This window comes from Anopheles merus, chromosome 3L (genome assembly GCF_017562075.2).
Source record: "Anopheles merus strain MAF chromosome 3L, AmerM5.1, whole genome shotgun sequence".
NCBI lineage: Eukaryota > Metazoa > Arthropoda > Insecta > Diptera > Culicidae > Anopheles > Anopheles merus.
This window is the reverse complement of record NC_054085.1, coordinates 39,660,263-39,682,728: the sequence shown is the minus strand read 5'-3', so window position 1 is coordinate 39,682,728 and position 22,466 is coordinate 39,660,263. Positions and strand designations below refer to the sequence as shown.

Below are 22,466 nucleotides of genomic sequence, written 5' to 3'. Positions count from 1 at the left end.
CAGCTAAAACGGAAACGTCAAAATGGCAACGCCACAGAAATAAACAAACAAGTGCGGCAACGAGATTGCCACAAGCAATCGCGAAATAGCACATTTAAAACAAAGTTAATTCCTCGCAATCGAATTAAACTAAGTACAAAATAGCGTCTTATAAACATTAGACGCCATTTTTATACATTAACAAGCAAAAATCGGACTGGTTTGTGGTGTTAACTTTGGAAACCGAATAACCGGTCATCATAACCTCAAGTTTGGAAGGCACGCGCGCTTCACATTGGCAACAGAATGTCGGGAATATTGTTCGAAGATATTTTCAATGTGAAGGACATGGACCCAGAAGGGAAAAAGTTTGATCGAGTTAGCCGGCTTCACTGTGAATCCGAATCGTTCAAAATGGATCTCATATTAGACATCAACTCGTGGCTCTACCCTCTGGAACTGGGAGACAAATTTCGTCTCGTTCTGGCAACGACTCTGCACGAAGATGGAACAGCTGGTGAGTGGGTTGGAAGAGGCGAGAGATACATACGTACAACTACAGAACATATTGTTGTAGAAAGTCTTGCCTACCATTGTATTTGAACGTCGCTTCTTTCACAGCCAGCATGGAGTACAACGCTGCAGAAATAGAAGGATCGCGTGCCGACAGTTTCGAGTACGTAATGTTCGGCAAGGTTTACAGGATTGAAGGTGACGATTCACAGACCGAGTCTTCCAATCGGCTGTCGGCGTACGTTTCGTTTGGTGGTCTGTTGATGCGATTGCAGGGAGATGCCAACAATCTACATGGATTTGAAATTGATCAACACATGTTTTTGCTAATGAAGAAGCTGGCGTTTTAGTTTGTATTCGTACCTGAGTACACTTAACAAGGAACAAACGTGAGTTGAGTTTATCTACTTTATTTTACCCCGGTTCATGATGATCACTATTGCTGGAATGCTTTTGAAAGTCGTATCCATAAAAAAATGTTAAGTGCGACACTTATTGTCATCACCAGAATCACCAGTGTCGTACAAATGAGACTGAAATTAATAATTAGAAATGCTATTAGGCATGTGCATTTGATTTTTCGTGATTTCAAAAACTTACCACAACCAAGAAGTATGTTGGATTTCGGAAATTTGGGATGAATCCATTGGTGGAGGAGCAACGGTTATTCCATGCATGCAAAGCATACTGAGGATCAGATATCTGTTACCAAATCTGGGTACGTCAGCTGTGCTAGTTGTTAAGCGATCTCTGAACAGAGATATGCAAGAAACATGAAACTCAGCAAAATTAGACGATTACATGTTAAATAGAAATTTTATTCAATTAATATCGCAAAAATTCTTCATAAAAAGCTTCCTTTGAATCGCGGATTTAATAAATTAGCAATCTGCTGAGATTAATACCAGATCTCTGTTAGTGATTGTAGGCCTACCTTCGAGGTAGGTGCGTTACATGCTTCGTTTTATACGGAATAGTATTATGTGTTTGTATAGATGGGAGCAAATATCTGTATGCGTAATAGCTGGCACGTTTTTGGTAGTGAGGTGGTGTTCCATTTTCAGGTAGCATCTTCTGTGTTGTGTGTTGTAACATTTGCAAACACGCTCAATTGTCGCTTAGCTTTTTAAAGCCATCTTTAATGGAATCCTTAATCTTAGATCCAGTGTCCTTTATTACATCGGAAGCGGACTCATCGACGTGAATAACTCCATAGTAAACGGCTACGGCAATGGCGATAGCGAAAAGAATGCAACTGAAATGAGAAGTGGTTTACAAACGCAATTTATAATACATATTTTTGCTATTACTGCATGCATGTTTGTGATAGTATGGTGATTCATGATTCGCGTAACTCCGAAGTCTAGTTTCTTTGTTGGCTGTTCGTTGTCGTTGTGTGGGTTTGAGATCGTAGAAAATAACATACAGTGTGCCTCAATCGGAAAACTAGACAAATCTAGTTTGAACTATTTTGAACAAGACAAAACTTTATTGAGCTGTACGTTTTTCCGATTGAGGCACTGTATCACTGTTACCTTGTGAGAAGCGTAACATATTCTGACTCCGCTGGGGTATTTCCTTTTCATACGTTTGTTTTGCAATTGAAAGTTGAGCCTATTTTTCTATTTCACAGACACGTTTCCCACGTTTTATTTGCACATGATGTAATTTGCTTGTGCACAAAAACTCAATTAACTTTGTTCAACAAGAATAACCTTGAGTTGAAATGAGGGAGTGGGGGAAGAGCCGTGCAAAAGTGTACACTACACTCACGTTTTGCTTGCACAATATTAGATTTCAAGCGGAAGAGCAAAACATGCTTGTAAAAACGGAAATCATTTTTATGTTAGTAATCGACGGTAAACATTATTTTTGAAAGCCTTTTCCTCTGAGTAATATGACATTGTTTTGGAATGAAGTTGCTCATTTGGATGATTGATGGCTATGGCGTACGAAAGGAAAGTACTGATTTCTATTCACTTGTTCGAAACCCGATACAACAACGAACTTGATTATTTACCAGACAATAATTGTTCCACAGTGACACATTTTTGCAACTCCTTTCCCTATGGCTTGCAAAACTTTTCGAAGAACCTTTAGAAAACACGTCTTGCGATCTCGACCAATGAGCCTTGTAATGAATGCCAATGTTTATGCGACCACGATCGCACTCAAACGTGTCTGATGCTTCACCACTACACAAGCAATTGATATACGTCAGAACTAGTGTTGGGAAAACAAAGTTAAAATAAAGGAACGGAACGGAACTAGTTCATTTTTGAAAAGGAACGGAATGTGAACCAGCTATCTATGCCCAATGAGCTGTACCAGCTGTATCAAGCTAAATAGCATTATTCAAACTTCTTTTCCTTTTTTTATGCAACAACAATTGTCGATCAAATTCTTCTTGTACCACTAAGTCTTGGCTATTAGTGACTTATTAATTACCCGTAGCAGGATAATCAGTCCTACGTATGGGAGCACGGTCCTTTCGAGGCTTTAATCCGAGACGAGCATGTTGTTAAGTCGTACGAGTTGACGAGTGAATCACGAGAACGACTAATTATTTTAATTTCACTAATTATTTTAAACAAATTGTTGCTTGGAATCGAATGGCCAAATATTGCAATCATGCCAATAAATTCGAATCATTGAAAGTTTTATCGACTCCTCTTGCCTTCAAGCTCCAATCTCTTCCGACCTGTTCTATGTATGAGTGTAGCTTCAAATATTAGAATAACCATTTGTCTTGTTAAAATAAGATAATTTAATTACACAAGGTACAACAGATATTGAAATTGCATCATAATACTATATGCTGCACCATTTTCTGTTTCGCTTACCGCGATTTGTGTAAACGATAAGCGACGAAGTGCGATAAATATTCTTGGGAGCATGTGAGCGAGCGAAAGCAACAGAGATTATGTGCGAGAAAGAGTGAACAGTCATCTGTCAAGCAGCAAGCAACAGCCGGACCAAACCGGTTTTTTTTTTCTAAAGAACGGAACGCACAAACGAGAGCACCTTACTAACAATATTGAAGCGGCAAAGAACGGAACGAAATGAACGAAACGGACGAAACGAACGAAATGAACGAAACAAACGAAATGAATAGAACGGGGCGGAAGGAACGTAATGAAAGGAACGGAACGGAAGGAACGGAAATAACGAAATGAATGGATTTGAACGGAACGGAACGATTTTGTATAAGGGATCGAAACAGAACGGCCAATTAAAAGAAAGGACCTTTTTTATTAGGTTCAAACCGGAACGGCCAACACTAGTCGGAACGCTTGAAGCCATTATCCCACCTTTTTAATTCAATATACAGTAGTATGGTAGAGGGTATGAGTTATTTTCACCCTAGCAACACCCTTCCCTATAATGCGCTTGCTGCGTGATATTTCCTCTTTACACAGTGATCGTAAAGCAAATCGAAAGAGAAAGAACTTTCTTTATAGCAAATGGAGTTCAAATATGATAGTTTGTGAACTTGTATCCGTAACATAGATGTATTTAACATGTCTAGCTCAAAATAATTATGGACATACCTGCCCTTGAACTGTTAACCAGCCCACTGTTCCAATCAGTTAGCACGCAAGCATCGCGATATCCTTCACCACTTTTGCTCTACAGGTAGCCGGGGTTAAAAAAGACCATTGAACCTTGATGGCATTGTAAATCAAGGATAAGCTCCTTCCTTTTATGAGTGCGGTAGCATACTTTACTGAAAACTAAGGTCATGTTTTGTGGGACATTTGAAAGAAAAACTGGCGTTAACTTCAATGTCTGTATTGGGCGTACTAAGCTCTCAGTGTGCAGTGTGAAATCGTTTAACGACAATACATACTATTGGTTCAGTTGTTTTGAATGAATCATATAGAATGGCGAACCAACTGAATGTGAATTGTGTCGGTCACCGAATGGAAATAATAACGCAAGGACCGGAGATGGAATTTAAATTTGGTAAACTTACCACGTCAATGAAGCACCTTGGAATGAAGAGCGGAGCAGTGGTAATTGTTCCTGAGCAAATGTATGTTTCTATCATGCTTGTTATGTTTCTCTGGATGGCTCTGCAGCGATGAATAATACGTTTGCTGGTCGTACTGACCATTTCATGCATAGACGATTAAAGCACTTATGTGTTGTACGATTGCGTAGCTTAATTGCTGTAGGCCACTATCGTTGGTTTACAATGGTAGTTAACCCTTTTTTCGGGTGTGCATAGCGTATAATTATGGAGAGATTCACAATGTGATGTAAAAACTTTAAAATTATGTTGTAACCATAGAATACGGAGAGGAGCTATTGGAACTTATCCTTAATGCTATCTTTTATAGAATCGCCAGTTTTATGCACGAAGTCCGATACATCCGGAGCTGTATCGTCCACGTTCAGCAGTCCGAAGTAAATTCCTAATGCGACAGCTGCAGCGATCAGTATGAAGACAAACAGCAGCGATATGAACATGCTCATAGCGCATTGGCAGCAACTGTTAAAATAGAAAAGAAAATTAAATGTATCTTTTAATAAACCATTATAATGTTTGCTTGTACGTAATATGGCATATGGGTTTCAAATTTGACCGAGTTGAGACATGCATTTGGGAATAGAAAGAAATGATTTGATTATGATAGCTCCGCGATAAAAAGGTTCATATCCCTATTTTCATGGGAGCTTTAGTCAGTTTTCTAGAAAATGCAAAGTAATAAATTAAGTGAAAACCTATAACAAAGGCGCTAATTTTTGAGTATGGATAGATGCTGCGCTACAAATGTGTGTGAAATGTGAGTAACTAATTCTTACCAGCAGACACATGTTCCAGCGATGCATTTGCACATTTTGTATGCGGAATTGCTTTGGCACTGTTGTTTAAGGGGAAATAATTTAAACTTTATCAACAATAATGTCTACCAGGTTATGAAAATGGAGCCTATTGGTGTAGCAGCCTTTGTGAAAAATAAACATGGACAGATTTACGATTGACAGACGTTAGCTGTAACAATCTGTCAAACAAGTAACGGTGCTAGCTCAAGCGAAGCATTATAATGTTAGCTAATACAACAACCTATGCAACAATCTCTCGCCCTTCATCGCACCGTTTGAAAGGCCTTTTAATTGGCTGCGTATGTGTGAGTAATATTTTAAGAACTGTGTAATGTGTGTATGTGTGTGTTGAGAAGCAGCACCATACCATACACTAACACATCTATTTAACGGGGCGGGAATACAAACAAATGTATGTCTGCAGCACGTTTCGTTTTTTTTCAAAACATTTTTGTTTGCGGGGTTTTCGCACTTTTAATCTCATCCTAATTTCCGAAAAGTTTGATGGTATAAAATCCCACCAATGATATTTGATCATGTATGCAGTTCAAATTCAACATCACTCGGATAATGTCCGCTCGATCGCATTCTTTGCATACATGTACCGTGCGAATAGACAAAGCACATGTGACCGATTATTTGCAATCTAAAATGTTTTGAAGAGTGATAGTGCGTGCTCAATCATCTGTTAAAAAAGCTTGCGGGAAGCACATTTGATTAGACAGGCGAAATTTAAATAAAACAAACCATTAAATGAAACGCACATGTGTTACATTGTGTGTTACATGAATGAAGTGGCGTCTGTGTTTCCTTGAACTCAGTGTGTATTATAAAGAATTATTGGGAATTTCGATTTAAAATAACAATGAAAGTATTATATCTGATAATATATCTGAGTAATTACGCATCAATTTGTGCAATGCATGTGTTAAGTTTCATGTTTACACGCATCACAAACTGTATCGAAATAAAGATCTCGTTTCACCCTTTCCGAAAAACTTACTTTCACTCCAGTTCGCCCTATGGAACTGGCTGAAATCGCGACGAGAAAAATAATTTGAATGAAATTCGCCATCCCACATCGGAAGCAAGTGCGCGCCGTTATCATCGTCACGAGCAAGGTATTGCCCCGACCGACAGCGACGGAAAGTCTTGAATCACCGCCAAGCGAAGCGAGAACGACAAGCAGCGGTTGACGCCGGCAGGGAGAGGCAGCACGAGACAAAGACGAACCACGCCGGTAATTGCCCATGCGCACGGGCTAAGCGTGGTTTGGCGGTGTGATGATCTTGAAAAAAAAAACGTCCCACTGTTTCTTTGCAACAGTAATGGACGGCTGCGAAGCGCGAGCTTTCTGAGCCGGAAAGGGAGTCACAATTCCTTTTGGGAACTGACCTCACATTGGTACCGCCAATATGCGAGACATTTTCTGCGACGCAATAAGGTTTTCTTGTGTGAATTGGCGAATGTTTCTTTTTGCTCAAATTTGATTGGCTTTGATTATCACAGAAATAGACCCATTTCATCCCCTCCTGAACTTGTCCAATGATTGCTAGTTCACGTGCACATTGAAAGCTTGTAGCACACACTTTCAAATCTCACCGCATGATAGCTCAAACACTAGCACACGGTACGCGCACACCTTCAAGTGAACCGACGGGCACATCAGCGCACAGCTGGCACCCCCGAGATAACCTCATCATCACTTATCGCTCACGAAAGTTGCAAATCATCTTATTTTTCCGTCCCATTTTTATTCATATTCATATACTTGACATTCAATTGTACAACAATCATCAAATGCCATGCGTTTCGCTATCCTAACGAGATATTATTTGATAAAATAAACCGTATGGAACTGTCCTGTAGGATAACCGGAAAACGAACAATTAACAAAATCCCATTCTGGATTTTAAATCTCATATATACACGTCCCGAGGGAGGTGCATCTGAAGTGTGCTAAATTGTTTCATAAAGAAAAATCATAACGCTTAGTTGGTATGACTCCGAGAAACTTAGACTCCTTTGGACCTCTTTCGTCTCTTAAACCATACTAAGGCGCACTAGCCACAAACAGTAAATAAGCCCACCGTAACATTTGATCCCCTGGAGCTGAAATCGCTGCTAGGATCACCTGATAAGACATACTGTTTCGAAAGTAGTAGTAAGTTTCTTCCTCTTTTCGGTTTTATCAAGGCCCAGTCCATCAAGATGCAATACGACGTAGCTGTGTTAAAGTAGTGCAACACTTCAGTATTTTATTCAATTACTTATTATCTATTGTTGGCATCTTCCAGCTCCTAACACCTTATCACAGCAGGTTTATCAAGAACGAATCTGCCATTAAAAAAACATCTTGCTTGTAATCAGTATGGCTAACATCACTTGTCAAATCGCATCGTAGCGATCGATCGCTAATCTATCGGCGATCCAGTTTTTAAATGTAAAAATGACAACGCTTTATGAAACCGTTGTCAGCAATCGCTCCAGCGACAGAGAAAGCCTCACTGTGTTCAGTTCTCCATCAAGTCGAGAATGGATTATATACACTGTTGTTTCTTTCCTCACAATGCGTCCGGAATGCTTCAACAAAAAATGCCACCGCCCTCGTTCTGGATGACGTACTCGCGGACGTACTGCACCTGATCCTTACTCAATCCCAGCAGATCGGCCTCATCTTCAAACTGCTTCAGTCCGGATACGCCGATGAGATATCCGTTCAATCGAGCCGCCACGTGTGACGTATGCAGCAAGTCCGGCGTGAGTCCGATGCCCTTGGCCAGATCGGTGTGGCCCTGCAGGCGGTACTTTTGATGGTAGCTGAATGAGGAACACAGAACGAATATGCCAAACATCGTGAGTATCTCGTGATTGCACAGAAGGCCAGTGTATGATGAGCGAGGGGAAGTGTTAGACGAATAGACGTGGTAGTGCGTTAAAATGCGGTGAATCTCTACCGTAGTGGTGGTGTTTTCGCGCTTTAGCTGCGAACACAGCTTGTTTGATGTTGGTGAAGCCTTTCGCGACGTCGCCATAGAAACTGAGCTGTGACAGTGAACTTGTGAGATCGACTTGCGGCACACGCATCAAGTGTACGACCCTGAAAGTTGAACGATCTTTCGCGTTCGGCAAGAGATACTCACTTTTCGGCAGGATAGAATGGACCGGCTGGTGCAATTTCGGTGATGATCTGCTCCGGAGCACGCTTCACCTGCTCCTCTGCCCGGCTCGCTTCCGCAATTTGACGTTGTTGCTCGTTATGATACAAAATCAGCGACATGTACTGGCGCTTCATGCGAGTGGTCAGACCGTACTCGTGGTTGTTCCAAAACAAATCCAACAGATCATTGTAACTGATCGTTTGAGGATCATAATCAATTTCGATGACTTCCGTGTGATCTCCCCTGTGGAAAACAAGACACAGCAAACCATTAGAGCTGTCGGTCTGATCGACGCACTATGCACAGGAAGAAATACGTACATCTTCTTATAGGCCGGCGACTCGGTAGAGCCTCCCGCATAGCCTACACGTGTCCGCAGAACTCCCTTGGTGGCGCCAAAGAGTGAGTCACATCCCCAAAAGCAACCCATTCCGAAGGTGGCCTTCTCAAAAGGCGTGTCGATCTGATGCAGCGGCTGCTGGGGGATATTTTCCAGCCTTCCAGCTTGATCGTGTGCGTGTTCCTAGAGGGGCAAAGCGTCAAAGGAAAGATTTAGCGTCGACCATTGATGCAGCAGTCCTCAGTCCGCTTCTACTTACTGTAGCTACCATGTTGATGGTTTTGACCAAATTAGCAGCGATCGCTCGGATAAATAACGCGTGTATGATAGTGTTCACGCAGCTGTCTGAACGATTGTGACGATCGCTCGACACAAGCAGTGACTTGGGTTTGATGCTGCGGTTTCTCGCGCGCCAGATTTATATACATCCCCCACCCCGCTCGGGGTGAAAACAAACCGGTCCGCTTGTAATACTCACACAGCTAACTGGTTGGTGTCCGAATACGGCCCGAGTCAATCGTATTCACAACATAAGGAATGTATTGTGTGCGCATATGCCAGCAGATCTGTGTGAGTTGTCTATGAGCGTTTTAAAGCTACAGGCATAAAAACCTTTTGTACGCGAAAAACTGGGTTACCTGCTTGGTTATTTTTATCATCTTGCCTGTATCTGCCTCTCGTCTGTAGAAGCTATCTAATTGAAAACTAAAAAAATGTTTCACTGGCTAGAAATATCGTTGAATGTTCGTGCACAATACATTCAACCTCATATAATAACGACAAGTTGTGTAGCTACATCGAATGCCTTATCGCGAAACGAACCAGTTAGTTGTGTGAGTATTACAAGCGGACCGGTTTGTTTTCACCCCGAGCGGGGTGGGGGATGTATATAAATCTGGCGCGCGAGAAACCGCAGCATCAAACCCAAGTCACTGCTTGTGTCGAGCGATCGTCACAATCGTTCAGACAGCTGCGTGAACACTATCATACACGCGTTATTTATCCGAGCGATCGCTGCTAATTTGGTCAAAACCATCAACATGGTAGCTACAGTAAGTAGAAGCGGACTGAGGACTGCTGCATCAATGGTCGACGCTAAATCTTTCCTTTGACGCTTTGCCCCTCTAGGAACACGCACACGATCAAGCTGGAAGGCTGGAAAATATCCCCCAGCAGCCGCTGCATCAGATCGACACGCCTTTTGAGAAGGCCACCTTCGGAATGGGTTGCTTTTGGGGATGTGACTCACTCTTTGGCGCCACCAAGGGAGTTCTGCGGACACGTGTAGGCTATGCGGGAGGCTCTACCGAGTCGCCGGCCTATAAGAAGATGTACGTATTTCTTCCTGTGCATAGTGCGTCGATCAGACCGACAGCTCTAATGGTTTGCTGTGTCTTGTTTTCCACAGGGGAGATCACACGGAAGTCATCGAAATTGATTATGATCCTCAAACGATCAGTTACAATGATCTGTTGGATTTGTTTTGGAACAACCACGAGTACGGTCTGACCACTCGCATGAAGCGCCAGTACATGTCGCTGATTTTGTATCATAACGAGCAACAACGTCAAATTGCGGAAGCGAGCCGGGCAGAGGAGCAGGTGAAGCGTGCTCCGGAGCAGATCATCACCGAAATTGCACCAGCCGGTCCATTCTATCCTGCCGAAAAGTGAGTATCTCTTGCCGAACGCGAAAGATCGTTCAACTTTCAGGGTCGTACACTTGATGCGTGTGCCGCAAGTCGATCTCACAAGTTCACTGTCACAGCTCAGTTTCTATGGCGACGTCGCGAAAGGCTTCACCAACATCAAACAAGCTGTGTTCGCAGCTAAAGCGCGAAAACACCACCACTACGGTAGAGATTCACCGCATTTAACGCACTACCACGTCTATTCGTCTAACACTTCCCCTCGCTCATCATACACTGGCCTTCTGTGCAATCACGAGATACTCACGATGTTTGGCATATTCGTTCTGTGTTCCTCATTCAGCTACCATCAAAAGTACCGCCTGCAGGGCCACACCGATCTGGCCAAGGGCATCGGACTCACGCCGGACTTGCTGCATACGTCACACGTGGCGGCTCGATTGAACGGATATCTCATCGGCGTATCCGGACTGAAGCAGTTTGAAGATGAGGCCGATCTGCTGGGATTGAGTAAGGATCAGGTGCAGTACGTCCGCGAGTACGTCATCCAGAACGAGGGCGGTGGCATTTTTTGTTGAAGCATTCCGGACGCATTGTGAGGAAAGAAACAACAGTGTATATAATCCATTCTCGACTTGATGGAGAACTGAACACAGTGAGGCTTTCTCTGTCGCTGGAGCGATTGCTGACAACGGTTTCATAAAGCGTTGTCATTTTTACATTTAAAAACTGGATCGCCGATAGATTAGCGATCGATCGCTACGATGCGATTTGACAAGTGATGTTAGCCATACTGATTACAAGCAAGATGTTTTTTAAATGGCAGATTCGTTCTTGATAAACCTGCTGTGATAAGGTGTTAGGAGCTGGAAGATGCCAACAATAGATAATAAGTAATTGAATAAAATACTGAAGTGTTGCACTACTTTAACACAGCTACGTCGTATTGCATCTTGATGGACTGGGCCTTGATAAAACCGAAAAGAGGAAGAAACTTACTACTACTTTCGAAACAGTATGTCTTATCAGGTGATCCTAGCAGCGATTTCAGCTCCAGGGGATCAAATGTTACGGTGGGCTTATTTACTGTTTGTGGCTAGTGCGCCTTAGTATGGTTTAAGAGACGAAAGAGGTCCAAAGGAGTCTAAGTTTCTCGGAGTCATACCAACTAAGCGTTATGATTTTTCTTTATGAAACAATTTAGCACACTTCAGATGCACCTCCCTCGGGACCGGTACATATGAGATTTAAAATCCAGAATGGGATTTTGTTAATTGTTCGTTTTCCGGTTATCCTACAGGACAGTTCCATACGGTTTATTTTATCAAATAATATCTCGTTAGGATAGCGAAACGCATGGCATTTGATGATTGTTGTACAATTGAATGTCAAGTATATGAATATGAATAAAAATGGGACGGAAAAATAAGATGATTTGCAACTTTCGTGAGCGATAAGTGATGATGAGGTTATCTCGGGGGTGCCAGCTGTGCGCTGATGTGCCCGTCGGTTCACTTGAAGGTGTGCGCGTACCGTGTGCTAGTGTTTGAGCTATCATGCGGTGAGATTTGAAAGTGTGTGCTACAAGCTTTCAATGTGCACGTGAACTAGCAATCATTGGACAAGTTCAGGAGGGGATGAAATGGGTCTATTTCTGTGATAATCAAAGCCAATCAAATTTGAGCAAAAAGAAACATTCGCCAATTCACACAAGAAAACCTTATTGCGTCGCAGAAAATGTCTCGCATATTGGCGGTACCAATGTGAGGTCAGTTCCCAAAAGGAATTGTGACTCCCTTTCCGGCTCAGAAAGCTCGCGCTTCGCAGCCGTCCATTACTGTTGCAAAGAAACAGTGGGACGTTTTTTTTTTCAAGATCATCACACCGCCAAACCACGCTTAGCCCGTGCGCATGGGCAATTACCGGCGTGGTTCGTCTTTGTCTCGTGCTGCCTCTCCCTGCCGGCGTCAACCGCTGCTTGTCGTTCTCGCTTCGCTTGGCGGTGATTCAAGACTTTCCGTCGCTGTCGGTCGGGGCAATACCTTGCTCGTGACGATGATAACGGCGCGCACTTGCTTCCGATGTGGGATGGCGAATTTCATTCAAATTATTTTTCTCGTCGCGATTTCAGCCAGTTCCAAAGGGCGAACTGGAGTGAAAGTAAGTTTTTCGGAAAGGGTGAAACGAGATCTTTATTTCGATACAGGTTGTGATGCGTGTAACTATGAAACTGAATATTAATGCATAACTACTCAGATATATTATTTTTATATCTAGGATTTTTATTTTTATAGGTTTATGTTGTTTAATAACTTACAAATAATTAAGTCTTTGCGAAGAGCGGCATATATGATGCTTTATACAAGAAGAGCATCTTTTGCTTTGGTTTGATAACGTGATTGTAAATGTGCTGATAATTGCTTTCTTAGACAAAAAGGCGCCCAAATAACCGATCACGTACTTTTAACGATTGTACAAAACATATTTTAAAAGTACAAAAAACTGCTTTATGTCCTATGTATTAATAGGTCATTGACCTTATGCTATACATCAGCTGGCGTACGCAGTTGTAGTTTAGCATATGTAGCATTTACATGTACTGAATGTATAGAGTTTTACAATTTTGTATCAGCTGTTCAAACGAATGACATAAAGCGTGCGAAAATCAGCAAAGTTTTTTTAAAGAAGCAAAAAGTGTAGTAGCTATGGAAGATGCGGCTTGCTTTATTCCCGTCTCCTACAGCCACATGTTCGAGATCGTAGCATAAAGCTGCCGACGTCAATGTTTTCATACACACATGCACAAACTGCCCATACACAACCAACCGATTTTCACCACTACCATGTAATGATTGTTATCCAGGCGAAAGGCCTTTTCTAGTGTTGGGTTCTTGTATTAGCTAAGCTTGAGAAAATTACCTGTCTCCGGAACAGCCAGTATTTATCCAAATTCATCCGTATGCTATTTGTTCGATTCAAACTTAATGCGACTAAGTCGGAGAATGAAATCCAATAAATACATCTGGATTTTGATTTCTTTTGGATTGTCTGTGACGTAAAATCCAGGAACGCCTGCTTTTTCCAGAGTAGATTGTTGATCTTTTACTTTCTGATCGAGATGAAGAACTAGTTTCATATCGGTTTCCTTCATATTCTTTCCATGCTTGATTTTCATCAGAGCCACAATATGCTCTAGCTCTTCAGGATCCTGTATTTTCGATTCCCATTGTTTCAGTTCGACTGTAGCGAATATAGAAAAAAAATATTGTGATAGAACTTTGAGCCAATTACTCACTTTGGTGCATACGTACGCTGGTGGTCATTTTCGACTTTTTCGCGCACTTGCATCAAATGAGCCTCGGTTACATGCTGAATTTCCATCAATCCTTTTACGATTTCAAAGATCGTATCGTTTAGCAAAGAGTTAGCTAGGCCAGCTAATAGATCGTAAGATATTCTCATTTGATACTGTCTGAAAAAGAGAAATACGGAGCCTTTTTACACCAGCCGTGCGATTGTTCGATGTAAGCAACATACTTACTCTGGCAGATCGCTGTGCATTTTTTTAAGATGCTCTAAAAGGAAGTATAGTTTTCTTTGGAGATATTCCTGATTGCTGAACGGATCTGCAACAGTGTCTGGTGGTATTCCTGCATCTGGTTTGATTGTTGCAGCATTTTCCGTGCTGTTCGAGTTTTCCATGTTTACAAACCACCGGCACAGTGCAAGCTAGCTTAAATGACAGCAGTTAAAGCACACAGTGGGAGCCTTATTGGACAAGCGTATTCGTCTGTACCCATGTAACACATTTACCATTAGATATTATTCTCCAGATACGAATATTCTCCAGTTTATATTGTACAGGATGTAACAAAAACGATGAAAATTTAGTACCCGTAATAATCTTTAGAAACATGACCCTACATTAAATTACCTAAATCAACATATTTTTGGGCTGTTAGGAATGAGTATTTTGCATGTAAAGGTACAGTGCGGCTGTGCTGGGTACAATTATTATTTTTTCGTCTCGTCTTAGCTCACATTAAAAAGTTGTAAAACTACCTGTGATAATCGTTTATGTATGGTTGAGTTTGAAAATGGTACACACCCAATAACAGCAAAGACTATAGAGCTACAAAGTTTAATTCTATGCAAACCATAGAGAATGTGTTCAGTTACTATTCTGAAATAACCGAGTACGGACGCTTCAGTCACATCATGGAGTTGGTAGAGTGGATAAGTGCGATCGTTGTAACAATTGTGATTAAAATTTCATGGTCACTGCGGCAAACAATGGAATCGTTGCACGACCGTCCATCAGATCCATCGTATTTTACTTCGTATGCGGAACAGTTGGTAGAAGTTGATGACGAAGTTAGTACACATTTGGAGCGATCACGCGTTGTTGAGATGAATCGAGATGCTGAGAGAGAAAATGGTCAACGAGTGACGTTGCTTACATCGACACCAGTGTTGAGTAGCGGTGCTAGCAATAGTCTATTAATGTACACATTGGAACCCAGCAATTGCTCCAGTATATACAATTTAGAACAAGAGGAAATCATCCAAGAGGAGTTCCTGAAATCCATAAGTAAGCGGAGAAAAGACTATGAAATTGATCATCATCTACTCAGTCAGTTCGACTGCATACGTACTCCAAGAGCACCGGTGAAACTATCCCCAGATACGGCAATAAAATATCAACGCATCCACACTAGACAACCGAATAATCAAAGGAAATATCTGCGGCTTTAATTGTTACACAGTTTATCAAAGCAATAATACAATAAAAAACAACCACTCAGTAGCAACACATTAACAAGAAAGTATTGTTTCTTTTTGGTAGATGGTTTTTATGTATTAGTTTAAAAAATCCCATACAAACAAATTTGAATAAAAAAAAATAGCATTTGAATTTAGGTATGTATGTTGATATTTTTTTCCAAAATGACAGTCATACAGTTGAATTGTTAACGGGCGCTTTCTGTGTGTCAATTGGGTTGTCAAACAGAGCATCAATGCTTTGGGAGCGTGTAGAGAGGGAGAAACTCTCACGATTTCCACTTGAAATTGTCACTTGGGCAAGTTCGGTCGTCGCAAGAAGTGAGTTGTTTTCGTGGAGGGACATTTGTTTGAATTGAAATTATTGAAACAAGAGTTGAATCGTGGTGTAAGTGGACAGTACAAATCATGTATACGGTATCGAAAGGGCCTAGTAAATTGGTGGCAAAAACTCGGAGAGGTAAGATTAGCGAGAAACTGTGCAGGAGTTAGCCGAAAAACAGCTGAAGCAATGTTGTGCAATAGATTTGGTGCCGAAAAGCAACGGAAAATGTGATTTTTGTATCTGCAGGACATAATTTTATGTTGATTCTCATTTGTGACCACAGGAATACCACAAAACTATGAAAAATACGAACTGTTTCGTGACCTGGGCCGGAAAGAATGTGATATTAGCAGTGAATTCAGGTGAGTGGAGAAATCGCAAAAGTTTACATAACAACCCGCTAACGTCAGGCAATGTGGTGAGGAACGGTTAACGGTATGATGGAAGTAAGCGGGACAATTGCATTGGAACGGCGAAGAGTGACTTCTGAAATATATTCTGACTGCGTGCTTTGAGCTAGTATTATGTAATGGGTAAAATCGCTCTATTCGGTGCTCGAAATTGAACCCATGCAGGCAATTGCATTCAGTACATCAGTTTCAGCACTATTGGGATAGTTTTCCAAACGCTTCAAGGTGTTAATTCAATTCACATGTTAGCTGTAACACCTTATCGTTCTGATTATTAAGCAAAGAGGTGAAACATCAACTACACGTGGTAATCGAAACACGGGTTATGGAAACAGCTAATCCACTAAATGCCAGGAATCAGTTCCACGATTTATGAGAAAAAAGAAACAGGAACGACTAGTCGCTGGTAGCGCAATGTAACAAAAACAAAAAAAAAAAATCAACTCCGTCTCCTGCTAAGATGTGCCCAGCAGCCGTATGGCAGTCACGTGTTTACGAGCAGGGCAGAGACCGTGGTGTTTTTTTATATAACGATGTATGAACCACACTTAGAAGCGGCAGCATGGAAAATGATTGACAGAACTATTTTTAAAGTTACGGAATGCCGGTTCAACGATGAATTCTTTTCCCTCGATGAATGTATGATTGTACGGTGGTTCCAATAGGAAAACAATCAGGTATTACTGTTTGGTTGCTAAGGGAAACTTCTTAAGAGGATGTTTATGACGCCGAAAGCATAAGCAAATGATAAGGTGCAGGGGCAAAATGAAAAGAAAAATGAAATGAAGTAAAGATTTGTTTGACAAGGTCGGCTCAAGTGGTCCATTTAGAAGCGGCATGTGCGAGAAGATTGTTACCATTATCATGATTGCTACACTAAGGTTGCTTTGTGCCCTCGAGATGATGATGATCATCATCATTTGCAATGAAACATACGTTTCAAAGTTGCATTGGACTGCACCCAAAGAATGTTTCACATCCTTAAACAACTTCCTTGTAAGCAAAAAGTAACTTGTGAGGCGCGTTCAAATGCTGATTGTTTTTTTTTTTTTTTAATTGGTATAAGTGTTGTCGTTTGAGGTTAAAATATTATTTTTCGTCGTGGTGGTTTTAGTCTGGCAAGTATGAGAAAGTATAAACTTTAAACCACATCTTGTTTTCGTGTCCTATTATCCGGAATGTAGTTTTTTTACATCGTTAGTAGTGGGTTTGTGTCCGGATTATCCGTAAAATTCCGGAAGAGCAAATAGCATGCCGTTATCTACGAGGTAGTTTTTCGTTGGATGTTAATAATTTGAAAATCAGTGATGTACAAAGCAGGAAAGAAAGCGTAACAATGCAAACAAGAGGAAAAGCTTTTTTTTTCATCATTGTGAAAAAATTTCATTGGATTGCAGCTTCACACAAGCTTTGTTACAATATGGGTGTGAGGCGCAGGGCCGTTGGGGGAAGTGTAGTGCGAAATAAATATTTAATGTTACTTTGTGCGACTACGAGTCTGTACAAATACTATATTGCAAGCCGTATCTTAAATATTTACGTTTTCTCTTCTGTTGCAGTGTGCCCCGGCCTGTGTTTCAAGCGTCCACAAAATCCGCTGCAGTACAGTATCTAAAGGCTCAGCAGCAACAGCAGCAGCAGCATGAACAGAATGTCAGTCCCCAGCATGAAGAGCTCATCAAATACATCAATGATTGTAGGTATTCAATAATATGCCGTTATTGAAGCAATCGCCCAACCATTTAGATAATCATTTCGTTATCGCTTGGTTCACGACCTAAACAAATAAAGATTATCTGATCCATCCATCCTTTTGCGTGGCAGAACATCCTGTTCGAAGTTCCAAAATTCTGTACCATTTGTGCTGTGCTGTACCTCGATTGTGCACGAGAATGAATCGATGATGTGGTTTTCGTGCTGTGATGTTACAGCGCGAACGGCACCAATGTATGTGATAAGAGTGAAATTGAAAGGCACATGGGGCCATAACGCGCCTTGACCTTTTAGTAAAATATCTCAGTAGCTAGCGAAACAACAACAGGTTCTCTCTCTACTAGCGTGATTCACATTTGATCGTGTGCGCGTTGTTTGTTACTTCATTCGTGCTTTTACGTCAACGGTCATGTGAAAGTGTATTATTTTTGGCACGGTTTGGCACATTCATTAGTCGGTAGGATGGATGGGAGGTGTTCGTTCATTGAACTCGAATTATGCGTTTTGCAAGCAAGCTACCGACATCAGCTGCTATGGTTGCGAATCTAACGTTGCGCGATCTAACCTACATCATGTTATTATTTTTCAGCATGGAATATGGTGGTAGCTGATAATCCTTACGATGTACCTGGTTCACCGGATAGTACGGGTAAGACGAATGCAACAAACGATCATACCGGTTTTGTTCTAATGGTTAGATCTGCTTTTCAGGATCGAATTGCTCGCTATCTTCTAACAGCAGTACATCTTCTGTATCGTCGACATCGAGCACGTCTACAGTGTATTATAATGAACCACCCAATCCGCTGCTAGTAGATTTCAAACCATTCGACCTTGAGACATGGTGGGGGAAAAGAATATTTAACAACATAACCAAAAGTCTGTGAATTACCTCCCCTGCTTACCTAATCATGTGTATTTTAAGCGTTTAAACGAATAGCTAATTAGTAATTGACGTGTGTCTCTTGAGGCAAAGATGTCGCGGAAACGAGAGCTTTGATAGAGGCTTGCGATATTGTGAATGTATGTATGCGTCAAGATGCACGCGATGATTGCTGATGGATTGAGAAGCAAATATCGGGGGGAAAAATATGCTGGAATCATTGTTTATCTTCTGTTTTCTCGGTAGATTCCGTTCTGTTAGTCTTTGTCATACGTTCTGTTAGCAATATGTTTTAGTTCGCAAATGTTCAGATGAAACCCAGTCCTAGATCTTACTACGTAGTTCCTATCGAAGAAATGTATTCATACGTTTGTCATGCATCATGATCATTTATTAGCGTTTAGAGTACGAAACGTAAACAGGAAACTGTTTCGCTGGCAGTCCTGCAAAATTTGTTAGCAACGTTCAATTAATTATCAAGATTCACAAGAGCACGTGTTGGTTAGCTGCTTCATTCAGTTGTTTTTATTTGGAGTGAGGCAGTGTAGTCGCGACGTGCTCTTTTGGAACAATAAACAGGTTCGATAGGCCTATGCTGCTCTCAGTTATCAATACCTGCTGGTTTTGAAATAGTTTTATTTTCTACCGAACTTTAATTTTCTTTGTGGAAAGTTCAGGTCACTTTGATTTAAAGAGAAAACAAAAATAGACTCATGGTTTTACAAGGACATCTTTTGACAAACGCATACAATTCATCCTGATATTGGATATTGACTATTTAGGCTGATATTAGATAACTGAGAGTAGTTTGTAAAGTGAAAATAATAGGTTCCAGAAGGCTGAAGAAAAATAATAGGCTGAATTGCTTATCGTAATACGGTTGTCTTGATTGTGTTGAAGTGGGCTAGTTGCAATAGATTGAACAAGTTAGTTGCATATTGCATATGCAATTGCGTTGGTTAAGCAAGTGGCGAAAAATATGAAAATATAGAATCACCATATTTGATACAACCTTATAGAATATGAATGTTAAGAAAGAAATGACCATTTATAGGAAAACTGTTACATACCCAGGCCTAAGATAATATAATGATACATCTAGTCGAAATTGTACGAGATTATAATCGTGGTCAAACTTCCAACAGCAGGAAAGCTGGCACTCCGGCATCGTTTGATTAGGTAACACCGAACGGCTTGCGGACAAAACACATACGTTGAACATTTTGATTAAAATAATGATAGTATATTTTAAATGCGAGACACATCAGTCAAAATTAAAAATCACAAGTTTTAGTTCATCAAACTTCATCTAATAACTGGCCCATACGTTCAATCTCCTCGATCGTTCCACGAAGAATGCTATGGGCTTCGTCTTCTGTGCGAATGACCGCACGATCGGCTAGTATACCCAGCTGCAGCTTACCACCGTACGTAAGAAGCGTAATTCCAACGGCAGTGGTGCCCAGATTGGGAATGAAAAAGCAGAGATTCTTCAGCTCTCTGCCCTGAATACGGGGCATCTGCTGCGGTCCCGGTAGATTCGAGATCGCCAGCGTGCTGTGTGCGCTTTTGAGAATCTTCCTTAGTATGGTCTCCGGAAAGAGACAAGTCATTTTAGACATGATCCAATAGTTAATCTGCGAAAGGTATCGAAAGGGTATCAATTTAGCAGATTGTTATCTTGTTATGACGATATCTGCTATCTGTCTGTTTGATTGTATATGTTCGTACCAAATAGTCGGACGAAGAACGCAATACATCGGAATAACTATTAACCGCCAGAATACGCTTCGTTAGTGCATAATGCCTATTGGTGTCGTTCATCTGTATACCGGGAGTAATTGGTAGCGTTTGCAGAGCTACCGAAAAGCGATTGTGTAGCTTTAAGTGAGGAGCTGCAGATAGACACGAACATATTAGTAGTGAGAAGTTGTGAGGTGGAAATAGTATTCCATGAATGGTTCAGTATCGTAAACTTACACTCTTTCTCGATTCTTGCAGGAAGCACGACTGTGAGATTTTTTGGTGATGTACCATTTTTGCTGGTAAAGAATGTTTCCAAACTGGAGGAAAGTGCAGTGAGGAAAACGTCCGAGAACCGCGTTCCAGGCAGAAGCCGTTTAGTGCGCTTGATAATCTCAACCCAGCGTGTATCACGGTTATGATCCTCGTGTATCCAGCTGACCACCTTCTCGTTGGCCATTTGTGAAGCGTGAATGCAGTTGTTATCGACCTGACGTCTAGATACATCATGAAAGAAGGCAGGTGCAGTGTAAATGGTCCAAAGGATTCGCAAAATGTGGTCCCGTTGCGTTGCTAGATCGGTGAGAGAGGGAATTTTTTTCCATATGCGCTGGAGCATTGTTTCGCCTATAGTCAAATGGTGATGATCGGAGGCTTTCTGTTCTTTCAGGATGTAGTCGATGTTCATCACCTTTAGCTTGGACAGGTGCTTCCAGCGCGATGGTACTTCCTTGTCGACAATAGCTTCCAGAAGCAGACGCATCAGGGCCACTCCGTCTCCTAGTGAATGATGGACACGGAAGAGAATCTGTGTGAGGAAGGGCAAAACAGAACAGAAGTTAAAGAAGATTGTTCCGGTGCTGGCGGTGGTATTGCGTGACGTACCGGATACTGGAGAATGTTGCGTTCTTTATCAAGCAATGGTTGCCTGCCCACGAGTACTTCCCACGAGGAGGTGTGATCTGCTGGAAGGTGTCGATTGTTAATTTTGCTCAGCAAACTCCGCAACTGTTGTTCCTCGATGAATCGTTTTCCATCAGCTAAGGGCATTGTATCCATATAGCGAATGTAGTCTTCTACGGTAAGCTCGGACTGGTCGGACCAAAAGTAGTATCCAAGTTCTACGTTGCGTTTCCAGAACATCTTTGGATGCGGTCGGTAGTTGCGCATGAGTCGCGAGGAGATGCGTTTGCGTAAAGTCAGCAGAATTTCCGCGCTCATCGAGCCCTCACCGGTTGTCCAGGTCGCAACGGTCTCCTCTACGTTCGCCATGATGTTGATCATGCCACGAGAGTTTTGATCTTCAATTGCCCAAACGACATCGGCACCGTCCAGCAAGCCCTTGAAATGTTTCCCATGGCGGTGTTTTAGCACAGCTCCTATCACCGTACGGTACAGTTGGAATACGAGCAGAACCGTGCACAAGAACGGAGCGAGCGCCAGGAACTCGAGAAACGTTAGGAAGGTGTACGCTGCCCGGCGAATGTCTGCGCTGCTGGTCATTTTGAGGTGGCTGTGTTCTTCCCTCCATCGGGCTATTTTGTGTCGCAGAAACAGAAACAAAACAACACCAGTAAGTAGTCCAAACTGCGCCGGCGATAGCAGCAGATCGAGCCGATTTTCATCCGGCACTAATTGTGCACCGTTTGATATTGGCACCGGTCCGAAGGGACCAGGGTGGGTAAAGTTGCGGGACACAACTTCCCAGAAGGAAACGCCCTGGTTGGAGGCCCAATCGAAGAATGTGGTAGCTTCGAGCGCCATTGATTCGGCGTATAGCAGGAACTGAGGATTGGTGAAAGGAATTTGCACTTGATCGATCGAACGCTCTCACAACGGAACGCGACACACAAAACCACAAAAATGCGAGGATCACTTGGCAAAGGTCAGTGGCGGAAGCACCGATTCCAGCAATCAGCTGTTGACTTACACGACGCGAAGCACACGCTAGTGTACCATGCGTAAGGATGTTTCCGTCGTTGGCACAGCACGGTCGTTGGTGGAGCGGTGTTATCAGGGGATCCGTCGCGGGCGAAGTAAGTTGAGCGAAATGTTGCGGCAGGGTTTTTATAGCTTTCGCCCCGAGCACGTAGACACCGGCAGAGGGTTTAACGGCTCCGTTGACGAACCACGGAAAGA

The 22,466-nt window shown here is 42.0% G+C and overlaps 6 protein-coding genes and 1 long non-coding RNA gene across 10 annotated transcripts; 3 read left to right on the top strand and 4 right to left on the bottom strand.

Annotated features, from left to right (window-relative positions):
* The first annotated feature begins 285 nt into the window (after positions 1–285).
* LOC121599692 (DNA-directed RNA polymerases I, II, and III subunit RPABC3) lies at positions 286–5,050 on the top strand. Its single transcript, XM_041927711.1, has 3 exons — positions 286–496; positions 601–881; positions 4,836–5,050. Exons 1-2 carry the CDS (start codon positions 286–288, stop codon positions 840–842), a joined length of 453 nt encoding a protein of 150 aa, XP_041783645.1. The 3' UTR covers positions 843–881; positions 4,836–5,050.
* On the bottom strand, positions 382–5,500 carry LOC121599693. 3 transcript variants are annotated; one of them, XR_006005721.1, is made up of 6 exons: positions 5,302–5,500; positions 4,469–4,987; positions 1,093–1,747; positions 856–1,025; positions 571–782; positions 382–474 (listed from the first exon to the last, which is right to left on the bottom strand). It is a non-coding gene; the product is annotated as an uncharacterized LOC121599693 (long non-coding RNA). The 3 variants fall into 3 exon arrangements; XR_006005720.1 differs by having other exon boundaries at positions 400–493; XR_006005719.1 differs by lacking the exons at positions 4,469–4,987; positions 5,302–5,500 and adding an exon at positions 2,513–3,475 and having other exon boundaries at positions 400–493.
* Positions 5,501–7,554: 2,054 nt separating this feature from the next.
* On the bottom strand, positions 7,555–9,235 carry LOC121599385 (peptide methionine sulfoxide reductase-like). The gene is made up of 4 exons (XM_041927140.1): positions 9,083–9,235; positions 8,804–9,006; positions 8,466–8,726; positions 7,555–8,142 (listed from the first exon to the last, which is right to left on the bottom strand). Exons 1-4 carry the CDS (start codon positions 9,092–9,094, stop codon positions 7,908–7,910), a joined length of 711 nt encoding a protein of 236 aa, XP_041783074.1. The 5' UTR covers positions 9,095–9,235; the 3' UTR covers positions 7,555–7,907.
* Positions 9,236–9,729: 494 nt separating this feature from the next.
* On the top strand, positions 9,730–11,402 carry LOC121599386 (peptide methionine sulfoxide reductase-like). The gene is made up of 4 exons (XM_041927141.1): positions 9,730–9,875; positions 9,952–10,154; positions 10,232–10,492; positions 10,815–11,402. The coding sequence occupies exons 1-4, from the start codon at positions 9,864–9,866 to the stop codon at positions 11,047–11,049; spliced, it is 711 nt and encodes a 236-aa protein (XP_041783075.1). The 5' UTR covers positions 9,730–9,863; the 3' UTR covers positions 11,050–11,402.
* Positions 11,403–11,791: 389 nt separating this feature from the next.
* LOC121599387 (gonadal protein gdl) lies at positions 11,792–14,205 on the bottom strand. 2 transcript variants are annotated; one of them, XM_041927144.1, is made up of 4 exons: positions 14,013–14,205; positions 13,783–13,943; positions 13,391–13,711; positions 11,792–12,620 (listed from the first exon to the last, which is right to left on the bottom strand). In XM_041927144.1, the coding sequence occupies exons 1-3, from the start codon at positions 14,171–14,173 to the stop codon at positions 13,434–13,436; spliced, it is 600 nt and encodes a 199-aa protein (XP_041783078.1). In that variant the 5' UTR covers positions 14,174–14,205; the 3' UTR covers positions 11,792–12,620; positions 13,391–13,433. The 2 variants fall into 2 exon arrangements, with proteins under 2 accessions (XP_041783078.1, XP_041783076.1); XM_041927142.1 differs by lacking the exon at positions 11,792–12,620 and having other exon boundaries at positions 12,731–13,711.
* Positions 14,206–15,524: 1,319 nt separating this feature from the next.
* LOC121599185 lies at positions 15,525–19,590 on the top strand. Its single transcript, XM_041926780.1, has 5 exons — positions 15,525–15,713; positions 15,862–15,940; positions 17,548–17,684; positions 18,291–18,350; positions 18,413–19,590. Exons 1-5 carry the CDS (start codon positions 15,662–15,664, stop codon positions 18,586–18,588), a joined length of 504 nt encoding a protein of 167 aa, XP_041782714.1. The 5' UTR covers positions 15,525–15,661; the 3' UTR covers positions 18,589–19,590.
* Positions 19,591–19,653: 63 nt separating this feature from the next.
* Positions 19,654–22,462, bottom strand: LOC121599183. The gene is made up of 4 exons (XM_041926778.1): positions 21,213–22,462; positions 20,565–21,135; positions 20,316–20,479; positions 19,654–20,221 (listed from the first exon to the last, which is right to left on the bottom strand). Exons 1-4 carry the CDS (start codon positions 22,089–22,091, stop codon positions 19,883–19,885), a joined length of 1,953 nt encoding a protein of 650 aa, XP_041782712.1. The 5' UTR covers positions 22,092–22,462; the 3' UTR covers positions 19,654–19,882.
* Positions 22,463–22,466: the final 4 nt, after the last annotated feature.

Excerpts from the sequence above, each read along its gene's own strand:
- LOC121599692 (XM_041927711.1), top strand. The coding sequence starts at position 286 with ATGTCGGGAATATTGTTCGAAGATATTTTCAATGTGAAGGACATGGAC. Across the intron at positions 497-600 it reads GCACGAAGATGGAACAGCTG|CCAGCATGGAGTACAACGCT; the intron begins GTGAGTGGGTTG and ends CTTCTTTCACAG.
- LOC121599385 (XM_041927140.1), bottom strand. Across the intron at positions 8,727-8,803 it reads TCGCCGGCCTATAAGAAGAT|GGGAGATCACACGGAAGTCA; the intron begins GTACGTATTTCT and ends TGTTTTCCACAG. Across the intron at positions 8,143-8,465 it reads CCATTCTATCCTGCCGAAAA|CTACCATCAAAAGTACCGCC; the intron begins GTGAGTATCTCT and ends TTCCTCATTCAG.
- LOC121599386 (XM_041927141.1), top strand. Across the intron at positions 10,155-10,231 it reads TCGCCGGCCTATAAGAAGAT|GGGAGATCACACGGAAGTCA; the intron begins GTACGTATTTCT and ends TGTTTTCCACAG. Across the intron at positions 10,493-10,814 it reads CCATTCTATCCTGCCGAAAA|CTACCATCAAAAGTACCGCC; the intron begins GTGAGTATCTCT and ends TTCCTCATTCAG.
- LOC121599387 (XM_041927144.1), bottom strand. The coding sequence starts at position 14,173 with ATGGAAAACTCGAACAGCACGGAAAATGCTGCAACAATCAAACCAGAT. Across the intron at positions 13,944-14,012 it reads ATGCACAGCGATCTGCCAGA|ACAGTATCAAATGAGAATAT; the intron begins GTAAGTATGTTG and ends TCTCTTTTTCAG. Across the intron at positions 13,712-13,782 it reads AGTCGAAAATGACCACCAGC|TCGAACTGAAACAATGGGAA; the intron begins GTACGTATGCAC and ends TATTCGCTACAG.
- LOC121599185 (XM_041926780.1), top strand. The coding sequence starts at position 15,662 with ATGTATACGGTATCGAAAGGGCCTAGTAAATTGGTGGCAAAAACTCGG. Across the intron at positions 15,714-15,861 it reads GGTGGCAAAAACTCGGAGAG|GAATACCACAAAACTATGAA; the intron begins GTAAGATTAGCG and ends TTGTGACCACAG. Across the intron at positions 18,351-18,412 it reads TGGTTCACCGGATAGTACGG|GATCGAATTGCTCGCTATCT; the intron begins GTAAGACGAATG and ends TCTGCTTTTCAG.
- LOC121599183 (XM_041926778.1), bottom strand. The coding sequence starts at position 22,091 with ATGGCGCTCGAAGCTACCACATTCTTCGATTGGGCCTCCAACCAGGGC. Across the intron at positions 21,136-21,212 it reads GCAACATTCTCCAGTATCCG|ATTCTCTTCCGTGTCCATCA; the intron begins GTACGTCACGCA and ends TTCCTCACACAG. Across the intron at positions 20,480-20,564 it reads TGCAAGAATCGAGAAAGAGT|CTCCTCACTTAAAGCTACAC; the intron begins GTAAGTTTACGA and ends GTCTATCTGCAG.